The sequence below is a fragment of the Hippopotamus amphibius genome, chromosome 3 (genome assembly GCF_030028045.1).
Source record: "Hippopotamus amphibius kiboko isolate mHipAmp2 chromosome 3, mHipAmp2.hap2, whole genome shotgun sequence".
In the NCBI taxonomy this organism is placed as follows: Eukaryota; Metazoa; Chordata; class Mammalia; order Artiodactyla; family Hippopotamidae; genus Hippopotamus; species Hippopotamus amphibius.
The window spans coordinates 43,364,882-43,382,141 of NC_080188.1; the positions used below are offsets into that span (position 1 = coordinate 43,364,882).

Below are 17,260 nucleotides of genomic sequence, written 5' to 3' on the forward strand. Positions count from 1 at the left end.
CTACTTTTTTTTATATAAATTTATTTATTTTATTTATTGGCTGCGTTGGGTCTTCATTGCTGCACACGAGCTTTCTCTAGTTGATGTGAGCAGGGGCTACTCTTCATTCTGGTGCGCATGCTCCTCATTGTAGTGGCTTCTCTTGTTGCGGAGCACAGGCTCTAGGTGCGTGGGCTTTAGTAGTTGTGGCACATGGGCTCAATAGTTGTTGGCTCACAGGCTTAGTTGCTCCGTGGCATGTGGAATCTTCCCAGAGCAGGGCTCAAACCCGTGTCCCCTGCTTTGGCAGGCAGATTCTTAACCACGGCGCCACCTAGGAAGTCCCGTCCTACATTTTTTACTGTGTTGTCTTTTTCTTAGTGATCTACAGAAGTTCTTTATATATTCTGAATACAAGATTTTTATTGATTATATATGTTACAAATAATTTCTCCCACTCTGTGCTTGCCTTTTATTCTCTTAAGGGAGTCACTTAATAAACAGAAGCTCCTAAATTCAGTGAGGCAAATACCATTTGTTTATATGCTTTTCACCTGTTCTTTGTTGAGGAAAGACACTGATAGAGCTAAGATTCTGCTGGAATAAAATATTCTGTTTGAGTAAAATTAAAATCAGACTTTTTACTTATAACTGATATTTGTTTTACAGCTGTAGATTTCTTCAATCAGATCAACATGCTTTATGGAACAATCACAGATTTTTGTACAGAAGAAAGTTGTCCAGTGATGTCAGCTGGCCCAAAGTAAGACATGTTTCATGATCAGTTCTCATTTTTATTTTATCATACAGTTCTTAGATAAGAAGAAAATTTCTGACCTTATGATTTCTTAGTTATCATCTCCTTCAGTGATTCACCAATGACTGATACTTTGAGTCCAGATTCCTTAGCCTGAGCTTTATGGTCTTCCCTATTGTATTGTCCTCCATCCTGTCTTTCTTCTGTTTGCTTATGCCTCTCTAGCCAAACCAGATTATTGGAAATGCCTCCATTTTAGTTTTTAAAATTGAAATATAGTTGATATACAATATTATGTTAGTTTCAGGTGTATTGCATAGTGATGTGACATTTCCATAGGTTATGAAATGATCATCATGATGAGTCTAGTAACCATCTGTTCCCATACAAAGTTGTTACAATGTTATTGAGCATACTTCTTAAGTTGAATATAATGTCCCCATGGCTTGTTTATTTTATAACTGGAGGTGTGTATCTTTAAATCTCTTTCACCTGTTTTGCGCTATTCCGCCCTTCTCCCCTCTAGCAACCACCCTTTTGTTTGCTGTATCTATGAAGTTGTTTTCACATGCAAGTGAGATCATATGGTATTTGTTTTATTCTGCCTGACTTATTTTGCTTAGTATAATACCCTCTAGATACATCTGTGTTGTTGCAAAGGGCAAGATTTCTTTCCTTTTCTTTTTATGGCTAAGTAATATTCCATTGTATTTATATATACCCCATCTTCTTTATTCATTCATCTATTGATGGACACTTAAGTTACTTTCATATTTTAGGTATTGAAAATAATGCTGCAATGAAAAGTGGTTTGCATATATCTTTTCAAATAGTGTTTTTATTTTCTTTGGATAGATACCCAGAAATGAAATTGCTGAATCTTATGACAGTTTTATTTTTAATATTTTTAAGAACCTCTATATTTTTTTTCATATTGGCTACACCAATTCACAATTTCACCAACAATGCATAGGGTTTCCCTTTTTGTCACATCCTTGCCAATACTTGTTATTTGCTGTCTTTTTGAGAACAGCCATTTTAACAAGTGTGAGAAGTATCTCACTGTAGTTTTAGTTTGCATTTCCCTCATGATTGGTGAGGTTGAGCATCTTTTCATGTGTCTGTTGGCCATCTGTATGTCTTTGGAAAAATGTCGATTCAGGTCTGCCCATTTTTTAATTGGGTTGTTTATTTATTGTGATGTTGAGTTGTATAAGTTCTTTGTATATTTTGGATATTAACCCTTTGTTGTATATATCATTTGCGAATATCTTCTCCCATTCAGAAGGCTACCTTTTCATTTTGTTGATAGTTTCCTTACTGGGCAAAACCTTTTTAGTTTAATGTGGTCCCATTTATTTATTTTTGCTTTTATTTCCCTTGCCTGAGAAGACAGATCCAAAAAATATTGCTAAGAATGATTTCAAAGAGCGTATTTCCTGTGTTTTCTCCTAGAAGTTTTATGGTTCCAGGTCTTACATTTAAATCTTTAATTCATTTTGATTTTATTTGTTTATTTAAAAAAATATTTATTTATTTATGTGGCTGTTCTTACTTGCAGCATGTGGGATCTTTGTTGTGGCATGCAGGATCTTTTAGTTGTGGCATGCAGGATCTAGTTCCCTGACCAGGGATTGAACCTGAGCCCCGTGCATTGGGAGCACAGAGTCTTAACTACTGAACCACCAGGGAAGTCCCTCATTTTCATTTTAGTTTATCTTTGTACATGGTGTGAGAAAGTAGTCCAGTTTGATTCTTTTGCATGTAGTTCTCCAGTTTTCCTCACATCATTTATTGAAGGGCCTGTCTCTTTTCCCCTGTTGTATATTTTTGCCTCCTTTGTAGATTAATTGACCATTTAAGTGTAAGTTTATTTCTGGGCTCTCTATATTCTATTCCGTTAATCCGTGTTTCTCTTTTTGTGCTTGTACCATACTGTTTTGATTACTGTAGCTTTATAGTATAATTTGAAATAGGGAGTGATTATGAGAGCTTTAGGGCCTGACTGGCTCGGGGGAAGGGTGGAAAAACTTGAGAATGTGATTTAAAGCTCCTTTTTTCTTTAAGATTGATTCTTACAACACCCTTCGTAATCTTAATTGTAAGCTAGGACAATGATTACTTGGGACGTCCCAGATCACTGAGTTAAGAAATTCCTAAACTCTGATGAATATCATGACTCTTCTGGAACGATCAATCCTTAATCCTCAGGCTAACATCATTGTTTAATAATCAGTCCACTACTGTTGTAAATTCCTATAGTTAGAGGTAACTAGGTGGGGGTTATAATTAACTCCTCTATTCTTAGGGTATGTAAGACACATATACGACTCCACCGTGGGTCTCTCCACCCCCTCTTGGTGTCTGTGCCAGAAGCTATTGTACTTTCTCTACTTAATAAACTGTTACTCTGCTACTTAAACCTGAGCAGCGGCTTGTTATTGATCCCAGGAGAAATTCTTTTCTTCCGGAGATCACGAGCCTGCACCCCTGGACAGATTTCATGGCATCATTTGTGGGGGCTTGTCCAGGAAGTGTGATACCTTCATCTTTGTTCTTCTTTCTCAAGATTGCTTTGGCTATTTGGAGTCTTTTTTGTTTCTGTACAAATTTTAGAATTACTTGTTTTAGTTCTATGAGAAAAGCAATTGTTATTTTGATAGGGATTGCATTGAATCTGTAGATTGCCATGGGTAATATGGTCATTTTAAAAATAATAATTCTTCCAATCTGTGAGCATGTTATAGCTTTCTATATGTTTGTGTATTTTTCAGTTTCTCTTATAAATATCTTGAAGTTTTCAGAGTACAAGTCTTGCACTTTTTTGGTTAGACTTATTCCTAGATATTTTACTTTTCTTGATGCAGGTGTAAATGGGATTGTTTTAAATTTATCTTTCTGATAGTTAATTATTAGTGTATTGAAATGCAACAAGTTTCTGTGTATTAATTTTGTGTCTTACAACTTGACTGAATTAATTGATGATCTCTAGTAGTTTTCTGGTAGCATCCTTAGGACTTTCTATATATAGTATCATGTCATCTGTAATGACAGTGACAGTTTTACTTCTTTCTTTCCAATCTGGCTTCATTTTATTTCCTTTTTTCTGTCTGATTGCTGTGGCTAGGACTTCCAGTGCTATGTTGAATAAAAATGGTAAGAATAAAAATGGTGAGAGTGGGCATCCTTGTCCTGTTCCTGATCTTAGAGGACATGCTTTCAGGCTTTTCACTGTTTACTGTAATGTTGGCTGTGGGTTTGCTATATGTGGCCTTATTATGTTGAAATATGTTCCCTCTAAACCCACTGTTTTGAGATTTTTTTTATCATAAATGGATGTTGAATTTTGTCAGAACCTTTTTTCTGCATCTGTTGAGATGATCATATGGTTTTTATTTTTCAGTTTGTTAATTTGGTGTATCACATTGATTGATTTGTAGATATTGACCATCCTTGCATCCCTGGGATAAATCCTGCTTGATCATGGTTTATGATCCTTTTAAAGTATTGTTGGATTTGGGTTGCTAATACTTTATTGAGAGGATTTTTACACCTAGGTTCATTGATAATGTTGGCCTGAAATTTTCTTTTTATGTGGTGATTTGATTTTGGTCATTGATGCTGGCCTCATAGAATAAGATCAGAAGTTTTCCTTTATCTTCAGTTTTTTTGGAAGAGTTTGAGAAGCATAGGTGTTAACTCTTTAAATGTTTGGCAGAATTCACCTGTGAAGCTGTTTGGTCCTTGACTTTTGTTCATTGAAAGTTTGTTTGTTTGTTTGTTTTGTTTTTTAATTACTGATTCAGTTTCATTATTGGTAATCCATGTGTTCATATTTTTAATTTTTTCCTGATTCAGTTTTGGGAGATGGTATGTTTCTAGGAATTTATCCGCTTCCTCTAGGTTGTTCATTTGATTGGCTGTCATTGTTCATAGTAATCTCTTTTGATCATTTGTACTTCTGTGATCTTGTTTGTAATTTCTCTTCTTTCATTTCTGATTTTATTTGTTTTGGTTTATGAATTTTATTTTTTCAAAAAGCCAGCTCTTGGGCTTCCTAGGTGGTGCAGTGGTTGAGAATCCGCCTGCCAATGCAGGGGACGCAGGTTCGATCCCTGCTCCAGGAAGATCCCACATGCCACGGAGCAACTAAGCCCGTGCGCCACAACTATTGAGCCCATGTACTGCAACTACTGAAGCCCACGAGCCTAGAGCCCATGCTCTGCTACAAGAGAAGCCATGGCATCAAGGAGCCCGCACACCACAATGAATAGTGGCCCCCACTCACCACAACTACAGAAAGCCTGCACGTAGCAACGAAGACCCAACACAGCCAATTAAAAAAAAAAAAAAAAGCCAGCTCTTAGTTTCATTGATCTTTTCTTTGTTTGTGTTTTTTGGTTTCTATTCTATTTAATTATGCTCTATTCCTCATTATTTCTTTCCTTCCACTAACTTTGGGTTTTGTTTTTTCCATTTTCTTAGTTACTTTAGGTATAAGCTTAGATTTTTTGAGATTTTTCTTATTTCCTGAAGTAGGCTTGTGTTGCTATAAAGTCCCCTCTTAGAACTGCGTTTTCTGCATCCCATATATTTTGGATCATTATGTTTTTGTTTTCATTTGTCTCGAGGTATTTTTTGATTTCCTCTTTGATTTCTTCAGTGACCCATTGGTTATTGAGTAGCGTGGTGTTTAGACTTTATAAACTGTTAGTATTTTTTGCACTTTTTTTCTTAGAGTGGTTTCTCATTTACTCTTCATTATTATTATTAACCAAAAAATGAATATTTTGGAATTTGCAGTTTATAAACCATGATGACAGAAGTAAATTTCAAAGATGGTGGTCTGTCAAAGGTGTAATAAAAAAATCAGTGGGAGCAAAATAGAGTTAGAAGATGAGGTCATCTTAAGCATAAACCTGACAAAAGAAAAGGAAAGAATCAGGAAATCATGTTTTAAACTCTGGAAGTATAAGCAATATACAGTTGTTTTATTTTTCAAAAAGTTTTGGACATTGAAAATTAGTAGTTTTTATAAAGTTTCAGGATATTGAAAACGATATTTTGGTTTACTGTATCTGCTTTTGACTTTGCATTTAAAAATGAATAGGGAACATCTGAGAGTCATTAACATAATGAAAAACATGATTGTGAGAGAAACGCAAAAACATTAAGGTAATGATGGCTAGAAAGTCCTACCATTCATGTTCTCTGTCTCCTAAGAGGATCAAATAAGAAGAGGCTTAAGTCATACTTGAGACTTTTGTTTTATGTTAGGAAGAATCTCTTGACTGTGAAAGTGATTAAATAGTGGAACAGGATGCCAAGAAATGTTGGGGAATCTCCTCTTGGAGACCTTCAAAGTAGACTTGACATTCATCCCTGTTTCCCAGGGTTGGCAATAAGGTATGCTGTCAGAATATTTATTCGGGTGTATCCTGTTTAAGATTTACTGTTCAAGTGTAAGTAGCTATGATTAAATAGCATTCTTATTTATCCTATCTTAAGGTAGTTTTGATTGCTTAAAATACCCTGCAGTATTTCTGTTATACTTTCTTTCAGCTCCTTTGCTAGGCTTAATCACCTATCATTATGTCAGTCCAAACTCTTGGACAAGGTTATAAAAATACAGTTGATTCAAAGAGAGAAGCTAAGTGGCAAAGGTAACCTTCGGAAACTAAAAAACTAAATGCTAGTTCAATTTAGACATTTTTTACTTTGGAGTTTCAGCTGCATGCTTATTCCTTATCTTAAAAATCAAGGAGGGGTATGTGTGTGTATTTGTGTAATTAACTATATTAGCATTCTGTTGTACTGTTTTTTACATACTCATTTACAAGTCTGTCTTCTCTACTATTTCTCCTTGAGACTAGAGAAAGTGTTTTTCATTTTAGTGTCCATTTTTCAAAAACAGTATTCCTTGACACAGTATTTCTCACATGGTAGGTGCACATTAAATGTCTGTTATACAAAAGGATAATGTCTGGTTAATACCCAAATAGTATCGGCATCTTTATTTGGGTTGCCAATTTTCCTCAAAGGCGTGTTTAACTCTTCAACCATATGTACTCAAATACTGAATCATTCTCTTTTTCATTCATCTTTCCTTGGCACTTCTGTGTCATTCTCTATCCTTAACCCAAAATTTAAGCCCCAAGTTCAAAAGAATTGTACTGCATAAGGAGAAGTGTTTTGGGGGGAAGAAAACAGCAATCATAAAGATTAAAGATGGTCATCATAGAAGTGGGAAGTGAACTTAGGGTTTCTACTATGACAGTTTATACTATGTGTGATTTTCAAATGTAACTGCTATATATGAAAGAAAGCTCACAAAAAATGAGTTTGGCAGAATCTGCTTAGTTTGTATCCTGATAAATGCAATAGCAATTTAAAAATGCTAAATTTAAGTGCCAAATGCAAAAAATCTTTATTTGGAGGAAGAGATTAAAATATGTCCTGAATACATTCAAAATAAAAATACATATGTAATATAATATATAATATATAGGTATATACTGACATTCTGTGTGCTTTTTGTCTTTTCAATACAGATATGAGTATCATTGGGCAGATGGGACAAACATAAAGAAGCCAATTAAGTGCTCTGCACCAAAGTATATTGATTACCTGATGACTTGGGTTCAGGACCAGTTGGATGATGAGACACTATTTCCATCAAAAATTGGTATAATTGTTTTGTTTAACTGGGATCCATCATGATTTATCTAATTCCATGCATTTCTAGGGCTTATTACCTCTCTATTCCAGGAACATATTAGATTACCATACCTATCAAAATATTTCTGATCTTATATACTTGAAAGTGTGTTTTTCATACCAAGTTTATCATGAACATTTGTTAGGTTAACCTTCGCATAATTTTAAACAGTAAGAAGATCAGTATATCTTGGAGAGTAACAAATCTGGCCTGTGTTAGGGAAAGAAGAGACGGGACATTGGGTAGGCAGCCAATATCATCTACTGCAGTCATATCCATTTCTTATTTAGGAAGGGAGTTTGTATGACTTAAAAACAGTTTTACATTATATTTGTGGCAAAGAGGGCGTTTGTATTCATGACCCACAGTGTGAACCTTGCAGACTGTGTAATCAAGCTAGGTGAGAAGAAAACAAGATTTGATGGGTTCGCCTGTTAGCAACTGAGTAACTTTTGCTTTTTTTATATATGCTGACCTTTTAAAGGGCTGACCTTTTAAGTAGAAATTATTTACATTTAGACCATTCATATGATTTTAGTGTCAAACTCCTTACACTTGTGTTTTCTGAAAAAAATAAGAATTTGCTCTTTTTCAACTTTTTGACTGTATTTTTTGTTTTTCTTAGTTTTGGGGAGAAGGATGTAGTGGAGGAGACAGCAACGTAAATAGTTGCTATTGTTATGGCTTGTTTTAAATGCATTCATTGAATGCTTTAACTACTTTGGAGCCTTTGTAATAAAAGGTCTATTTTTCAAGACCGCGTTACTTATATACATAGTATGGTTTGGGATAAGTGCCCTCATCTCTTATCTTCCATAATGTATTTTTTAACTTTTTATTTTAAGCCAATTTCAGACTTGAGAAAATTTGTAAGAATTGTGCAAAGAATCCCTATATATCCTTCTACCAGATTCTTTAGTAGCCAGCATTTTAACACATTGGCTCTCTCTTTCTTCCTCCCTCCCCACTTCACATTCTTTTCTTTTTCCTGAATTGTTTGAGAGTAAGTTGCACATGTGATGCACCTTTATCTATATATGCTTCAGTGTGGATTTCCTTAGAAAATCACAGTATAACTGTCAGAGTCAGGAAATTAACACTGGTACAATACTGTTAATTCACAGATCTTATTCAGATTTTCCAAATTTCCCAATAATATCCTTTATAGCAAAAGAAAATCTTTGACGTTTGTTTTCATTCAGTGTCATGTCTCTTTAGCCTCCTTTAATGTGGAATACGTGTACTTCTCAGTCTTTCTTGGTCTTCCATGACACTGACATTTTTGAAGAGTGTGAGCATATTATTTTATATAGTGTCCCTTCATTTTGGGAGACACCTATGTCCCTCAAAATGTCATATGTTGTCTTATGTTTCCTTGTGATCTATGATATTTTTAAATGGGCAGTAGGCAATGTGATGACATTGAACCCAGTAGTACCAGTATTTGGTTTGTGGTTTGCCAATCCAGATCATTTAGCCAGTTTAACAAAGGATGTAGACTTTTGTATTTTTCTAGTTTTGTTTAATGCTATAAAAGTGCTCTAACTTATAAAACAAGCCTCTGTAATTGAGCAGAGACTGCAGCTAATTTCAGGATAAATGTAGACCTGGTATAGTAATGAAATAATTTCCATAGAAAAAAATATGAAAGTATATTGCAGGCATTTTAAACAAAACTAAACATGGTAATATATTATTTCTGTTCAGCATGAGAAATCTGAGGATCTGAGTGTGCATTTTAGCTCCATTACCATCTTAGACATTTATTTGTTTCATTTTGGTAAAGTGGTGGTACATTAGAGACCTAAAGGGCTAAACCGAAGACAAATTCTTATTCCGTAGAAGCACTAAAGTTTATTTTCATTCATGATATGTTGAGAACTTTTGAAAAGTACAATGGGTATATTAAGTAGTACTTCATAAATACTTCTTATTTTCAGCCTTGTCTTGGTAATTTATGTTTCCATTCACTGACAAATTCATATTGCCTTGTTCTCTTCTTGTTAATAGAGGGGGTTGTTTATCTATTTACTAGGTGTCCCATTTCCGAAGAATTTCATGTCTGTGGCAAAAACTATACTCAAACGCCTCTTTAGGGTTTATGCTCACATTTATCATCAGCATTTTGACCCTGTGATCCAGCTTCAGGAGGAAGCACATCTCAATACATCTTTCAAGCACTTTATTTTTTTTGTCCAGGTAAGTTGGGTTAGGATATCTTTTTTGCTCAGATAAAGCAGTTATCTACAGAGTTACGAAGTGAATACTACATCCCTACTGTCAGGATAAAATTTGCCATATCTCTCTAGTCTTCATCCTCTTTAATACTTGCCATGATGATAAAGATTGGCCTTCGGTTTCTGAATTCCATTGCAAGTCTGCAGTAGATCTGAGAGATCTTACCTTGGATTTGCTTCAGTTAACAGGATGTTAATGTAGCGGCTGAATAAGGAATCTGGCTAGTTTGGTAGACATGTAGATGAACTTGATTTCTGAGCCCTCCTGCTACTCCTGTTAACCTTCAATTCCTGTCTACTCTGGATCTTTTTAGGATACTCTGGCATGGAAATGGACTGTAAATGTCTTACCTTTTTCCTCCTGTTTAAAACCATATTCTGAGTAATTTTTGAATTAGGTCCTGTCCATTATTCCAAAGAGGAAAAAGAAAGTCCCAAAGAGTGTTGATATTCCCAAGGTCCATTAATCTTTGATCTGACTCAGTCGACCTCCTCTTCCTTCTGTCTTTAGTTCTCAGAGAACTGGCTTTAGAGATGTAGACTAAAAGGAGTGAGGCTGTTCTTGCCCTGCTATAATAATTAGAGAACTAAAAGGCAGGAGTGAAAAAGAGGTAGAAATGCATAAGCTGAGCAGGTATTTTTTGGTGGAGTTTGGAGAAGGGAGATGGTAGGCAGGAGAAGTCCAAAGCTTGAATCTGTGTTGTCGTGTATATGTGGACATAAACTTATAAATGCCTTCCCCACGCCCCATCTCCACAAGGAAAAATGTGGTTTTTTTCCCTCTATACACATGCTCACACTGAGGGCACACATTTTGTATCTTAATTTCACCTATATAAACACATTTTAGGAGATAGTAACTTGCCAAAACTGTTGCTGTGAGTAATTATTTTACTGTGGTATCTCATCTATAGACACCAATAGAAACAAAGAAAATATCCTAAAGTTTGCATCTGTGCTTTGGTTTAGGCAGAACATGATTGCTTGAGGTTTTAGTGGTTTGAGAGAGGATATTCTCCCACCAGATGGTTTAGTTTCACCTTATTTTATGATCTTAAAGCACATGATATCTTCCAACTCCTAGCAAATAGCAAGGGATTGATATGTGGCATTTACCACATCTGAGCCTAGTTACATCTCAGTACACTGTGACCTTCTTAAAGGTGGATCCATTGGTTATACAGTATCACCTTTTCTTTAAGTGAGAGTGGCCTCTGCCCTGGGCCTCACAATTTAAAAGTTCTCCTCTGGCCCTTCTGCTTATTCCTCCCCACAGAGTAAGAAATCCACAGGGCCAAGAACATACCTACATAGATCCCTTCTGGTATGTGCTTGGATACCTGAGATTCAGAATTCCCTGCCCACACGGTCCCAGGTGTATTTCCAGGGTCCACATGGATCTTTTCCTTTGGTCTTTTCTCTTAAGGGAAGGTCATAGCTCTGATATGTATGCCTCTAGACCAAAGGGATAGCCAGATGACAGCTGTTCGTGAGTGTGTGTGGTCATTGCCTTTATAAGACAGTCAGGGTGTCCACACTCATGCATGTGAGACCCTTTGAAGTACAGGATGGAGCTGGGGTTTGGCAGATCAGGGAAGTTTGCTGAGGGCCAGGGACTGGCTCTCCTCATGTCACTACTTTCCAGTATAGACCCCTGAGGAGTCTTAAGAATTCTAGATTTGAATCTGCTTTCCTGGCTACTATGACGATGTATTTGTCAAGGTAGGAGCATCGAATGTATATAACAATATGTTAGCTTAATGTAAAATATAATAATTTAGTTGTGTGATATATGTCTATTTGTGCTCTTGGTCCAGACCCCACAAATCTTAGTGGTAGACTTGCTATTAAATGCCCCTTAAAGCCTCTCCCCAATATTTACTGCAGTGCTTGGCACATGATGTATGCTAATAACTGAGTGAAATTGTGAGCTCAGAATGCCCCACTGTGGCAGAATATCAGAAGATCAGAAGTACCAACAACCTCTTTTTATTAGCCGTATAATTTATAGTTCAGGGGAAATCTATCCATAATTGAATTTCAGGATGACAATGATAGAACTTCTAAAGAAGCACAATTTAAATCCAGGCTTTCTTATTTGTTCTTTATAGGATTTTATTAATCATTTCTGGACTCCACATTATTCATGTTATTCTCACACCATGTCATATGGTAGCTTGCAGATATGTTAGTTAATAACATAAACTAACTCTTTTACTCTTCATATAATGCTGAAATGTGCCTGAGATTTTTTTTGGTACCTACTTGGTTGACTATATCTAAATGGTGCCCTGGCTATTCCTTTTAACGGGAAGCAGCAACTTGCACTTAACAGGAAGCAGCAACTCCCATTTATTGTGCCAGGGATTACATGAAGTGGTTAACATGCAGTATCACATTTAGTGCCCCCAATAATCTTATGAGGTAGTTTATCCTAATATTATTACAGATATAAAACATAATACCAGAGATAGTTAAATGATTTGCGTAAGACACAGAGGCAGGGGAAAAAAATTTTTTTTCGAAAAAATGATTTGACTTTTATTTATTTTAAAAGCTAGTTTCCAACAAATGGAAATGTAAATCTGTTTTTTGGAATGAGATGTAAATAATAAGTTTCTGCTATTTCTTCTGCGTTTGTCATGCATAGGAATTCAACCTTATTGATAGAAGAGAACTTGCACCACTCCAGGAACTGATTGAAAAACTCACCTCAAAGGACAGATAAAAGAATGCAGATGTATGCCAATTATTCATCGAAGCTGTGTGGAGTGTATTTGGATTTTGTTGTATTTTATTTTTATCTTGGTTGATTTTATGTTAGGTTTGGGGGGCTTGTTTGGGTTCCTTTCTCTTTATTCTGAATAAATGCAACCATGTACTATTGCTAGAAGAAGCCAAGAACCATTCTCTATACGTTTGATAGGGGTAAATTTTGTCTTAGTGGCATACAGTATTTTTTTTAACTTGGGGAATTTTTGATAATATTGTTATGTTGAAAGAAAATGCTTATTGATTGGACTGCTGATGGATGGGGGTTCTCCATTGTGTAAATTGTGGCTGATGTTTGAAGTCCCCAAAAGACTTTTTATGTTTTTAAGTGCCTTGACAGGCTCACTTCTGAAGTGCAAAAGCACAGACATAGAACTGAACAGGGCTTGAAACAATATTAGGGTTACTACCCAGGGCACTTACTGATGTATGTTTTAAAATACCGATTGATAAAAGCCATAGCTTACCTAAATTGGTGATCTCCAGCTTTTACTACATTAAAGAAACACAATTTGTAAAGGTGTGCATTAGAGCATAAAAAATTAGTATTTCTTAATTATTTTTGATATTGATAGTAATTCTGTTCAACGGATGCTTAAAGTTCTACAAGCAGGTCTTTTCCATCTCTTGATATCTGTGATATTGAAACTTGAAGATGTTGAAATGTAATACCTATTACATTTTGGCTTCTTTCTACATGTTAACTGCACTGTAGGTGTAAAAATTCAGGTTTTTTATAGGTTTGCCATCTTCAGAGATGATGCTGAACTGTGAGGTTTCTTAGCAATTGCCAAATGAGCCATAAGTCTGCAGAATCCCCTTCTACTTTGAAGAGGAGATGATAGGAGTGTGTTTGGTAGTGGGGGGTTACTTTGAATGGGGCATTATAGATGGGATTAAGTATGGGGAGTCAAGTTCAAGAAAGTCCTTTCTCAAAACCCTTGAATAGAGTGGCATGAATATTTTGATCAATATCTTGTAAACAGAGTCTTAGAGACTTCCTTTTAGGAATCAACTTCCATGAGAAGTTAAAAATAAATTACTAATTTTAAGTATAGACGTAAACATGGAATTTAAGGACCATTTGGGGAAATTGATCACTTTACAGCATTTCCATTCAGTGAATGGAGCTGGTGTGTTTGTCATTTTAAAATGATACAGTACCTTCTTTGCTTATTATAGGCCCACCTTGAAGCATTATGACTTCTGATTTTTCCACTGTGAAAGGAAATCTTTCTTTGCAGTGATATCAGATAATGAAAGTGCTAAATTAGTAGTTATTAACTTTTACATTTTTTTGTCCATGACTTTCTAGTTAACTATTCCCATAAGTAAGAAGTTCAGAAACTTAGTTTTTAAAATAAATATTAACATTTAAAATAAATAAAATAAAACTTCAGTTTTATTCTTGAGAAATAGACTTCTTAGACTTCTAGTTTTAGTTTTGTCATTTCCAGTAAATCTGTTTCCTTCAGTTAGAAATATATATTCTTCCTTCAGTTAGAAATACATACCTTTTTCCTTGAAGAGTAGAAATTTTGCTCTGAAATTGTATAGACTAAAAACACTTAGTAGAAAAGAATCTAAAATGAAATCAGTTTGTTTTTGCCATTAACAAGTAGAATAATGAGACAATTTAATGCCATTAGAGTTATGATCGCTATGAACTGCCTTTTTCTCTGTTTCATTTCCAGCAGTCATTCTCCAAGTACCAGCAGTAGAAGTAACAGGAGAGCCTGGCAGAGGCAAATATATTGGACATTCCTTGATAATACTTATTCGTAAACTGCAGTGAGAACTAGCTGATTTCCTTAAAACAAATTTTTTAGTATCCAAATATATAATATCAGCCACTGTAGGTTGATTCAGAAATAAAATTTGGCATCTAGTGATTGGGGGTCTTATCTGTTTAGGAAAATGAAGCATAGGATTATTCAAATAGTCTTCCATACTGCATTTGACTTCATATCAACCTAGTAATAGAGAGGTTGCAGTAGCCAAGTATGGAGAGAGAAGTGAAACATTGTTTTTGCTCATTTAAGCCTTATACAGTAGTATACTGTACAAATGTTATTATAAGTTAATTGTAAATTAATGTTTAGTAGTAGGACTTACTTTTCCACTCTTTGTAGATAGGAGTTCCTTATCACTGTGCCAGAGTCTCAGGTGCCTGCCTCTGAGTATTCCTTTAAACAGAGGTATTGGGAAGTAAGGAAATATGTATGTGTATATATGGTAACAAAGTAGAGACATTCTCCCAGGGAGAGGCCTGGCATTGTATGTGGTGTTACATGGCTGCAAATAGGGAAAAACCAGAGCATATGAGAAATAACTGATTTAATAAAAAGTTGCTTTGATTCAGTTGGTTCCCAGGAGTATTAGTAAGAATGCCCTTTATAAAATAAGGATCAAATCTTGGTTTTGCAACAGAATTTGCTTATAAATTTCTTTTGGATTCTTTCCAGATTTCTTGATTTATAAATAACAAGGATAATGATTCTCCCCCCTGCTCTTCATATGGAAATATAAGGCAGAAGTTGGTTTTCTCATCTGCTGATGAAAGCATAAAATATAACATAGTAAGTTAACATAGTCTTGTCACAGTGCTTTGGTTAAATGTTGATAGGAAGCAGGTTTTTAAGAATTCTTTTAAATGATGGAGCAGTGGTGGTGGAGAGAAATTAATAACAGAGTGAAAAACCTTTTCATTAGCTGTAGGTGCTGCTATGGTCTTTCATTTGCTGGCTTGATTATTCTGTTTCCCATGAAAACCATGGCATTAGGCTGCACTAAAACATGAGGTATGTGTTAGCTTGTATAGGCTTTGGAGGTCAGTTTACCTTAGATTGAAAGATTTTAGATTGCTCTCTCTTCCTACCCTTGTTTGTCATTCGTAAATGCTAAATGGTCAGCATAAAACTAGATAGGAAAAGATATGTTTAGTGTATAATATGTCTCATACTGAGTTATTGCCTGGCTTATTAAGAAAGATAAAGCACTACAATCTCTTATTTTCAGGAATTAGCGATAATGTGGATCTTTATATTTTACATGTAATTGCCACACTCCATTTTATATGCTACCATTTTCCTTGCTTAGAGGAAAATAGCAAAACGACAGATTTCTTTTATACCTTTGTCTACACCCTCTCTGAGAGAGGTTTTGATAACCACTGAAATGGTAAAATATGTGAGATACAATTATTAAGTTTTAGGACTTCCTTTTAAGATAAATATGTCATACCTTAAACATCCCAAATGAAAGCTGATCTTCAGAGTGGTTTTTTTGGGAGCACTGCTTATTCCAGCTATGCTGCAAGGGTGTAATGTTTCTGGAATACTTTCCGAGATGCCTTGAGAATCGGTTTGTGATTATGTAAGAAAATCTATTTCATCATTTTAGTTGCACTGAAAACTTTTCTGGGAGCTTAATATGACCTATCTCATTTACCAAAACAACTGTACTTGGGCTGTTTTCTTAGAACTAAACTGTTAAGGAAGTTTAAAAGAATATGCCATAAGCTCTGAATTTGCAGAAGAGAATGTTTTGAGCATTGATTTGTAGCATTATTTTATAAAAAAATAGTTTCCCAATGTCACTACTTTGAAGTAGGCTGTATCATTTGGATGTGTTTTATGTTTTTAGTTTAATTACCTTACAGTTAAATATGATAATTTAAAAAATCAAAGTCCATTCTTATTTTCTATTTTTGGTTCATTTCCCTGTTAACTTTTGGATTATATCTTGAGTACTGTAGGGTAGTTTTGATTGAAGGTATGTATAGTTAAAAAAAAAATGGACCCAATATTTAAGATAGAAGTAGCTTAAGAAAACAACAGGCTTTACCTCCATCCTTTTTTTTTTTTTAAACTTATTTTCACACAAATGAAAGATTTGAATTTAAAGACTGGAGATCATTGTACAAAGAAATTGGAATACAGTTTATATATTAATTATGCTGAATTTAAGTCTGTGTATCACAGTAAAATATTTCAGAATTTATAATCATTTCGTATGTAATTTATAACTTTAACATTTTGAATGTCTTTTTAAAAGATATGAGACAAGAAGTATATTTGAAAATGTCACTGCATACCAAGAGGAAAACAACTATTTTGAAACTTATCTGGGAACTTATCTGGGATATTAAAGAATATACCAATTCCTAGGAACACTATTCTAGATCTATACTTTAAGGACTGCTCCTAAAATGATTTATATATCAGCGTTTTGTCATAATGTTAAGTTTCACCATAGGAATTACTGTTGTTCAGTTATCAGTTTAATGGTGTATGAGATAACTGTTTAGAGGTAAAGCTATTTGATGATTTAATGGAAAAGTTTAATTTTAAGATATAATAACCATTCTGACTGCAGACAATTTGAATTTTTGAGGCTCTCCTAATTGTAGAGAAAAATTCATTCTGAAGGTATAAAACTGTGCTCCGTGTCTGCCACTTGTAGTTGAACTGATACTTAAATTTTGACAAAAGAGAGAAAATACAGATTAAAATACTGAGTACTCTCAGTTTTGCAAGTGTGATACAAATTTCCTTTTCTGCATGTAATACTATACTATAGAAAAATTTGGATTAGAATCCTCAAAGATAGTGAAATCATGGGGTTTTCCAAGCTGTGTTCACTTGTCATCTCCTTCTCCTTGAAGGTAAATTACTTACTGCTGTTGACTTTCCATATACTCCGCTCTCCCCTATCTCACAACACACACACACACACACACACACACAGACAAAAAACAAAACAGATTGATTATATAGGTCCTCACTATTAGTGATT

The 17,260-nt window shown here is 34.8% G+C and overlaps 1 protein-coding gene across 1 annotated transcript in view; it reads left to right on the forward strand.

Moving 5' to 3' along the window:
* MOB1B (MOB kinase activator 1B) overlaps positions 1-17,209 on the forward strand; it is a 52,905-nt gene extending 35,696 nt beyond the window's left edge. Inside the window, exons 3-6 of the mRNA XM_057725451.1 lie at positions 649-742; positions 7,288-7,421; positions 9,490-9,653; positions 12,342-17,209. Of these exons, the coding sequence (XP_057581434.1) occupies positions 649-742; positions 7,288-7,421; positions 9,490-9,653; positions 12,342-12,419 (470 nt within the window). The 3' untranslated portion in view covers positions 12,420-17,209. The remainder of the gene's footprint in view (positions 1-648; positions 743-7,287; positions 7,422-9,489; positions 9,654-12,341) is intronic.
* Positions 17,210-17,260: the final 51 nt, after the last annotated feature.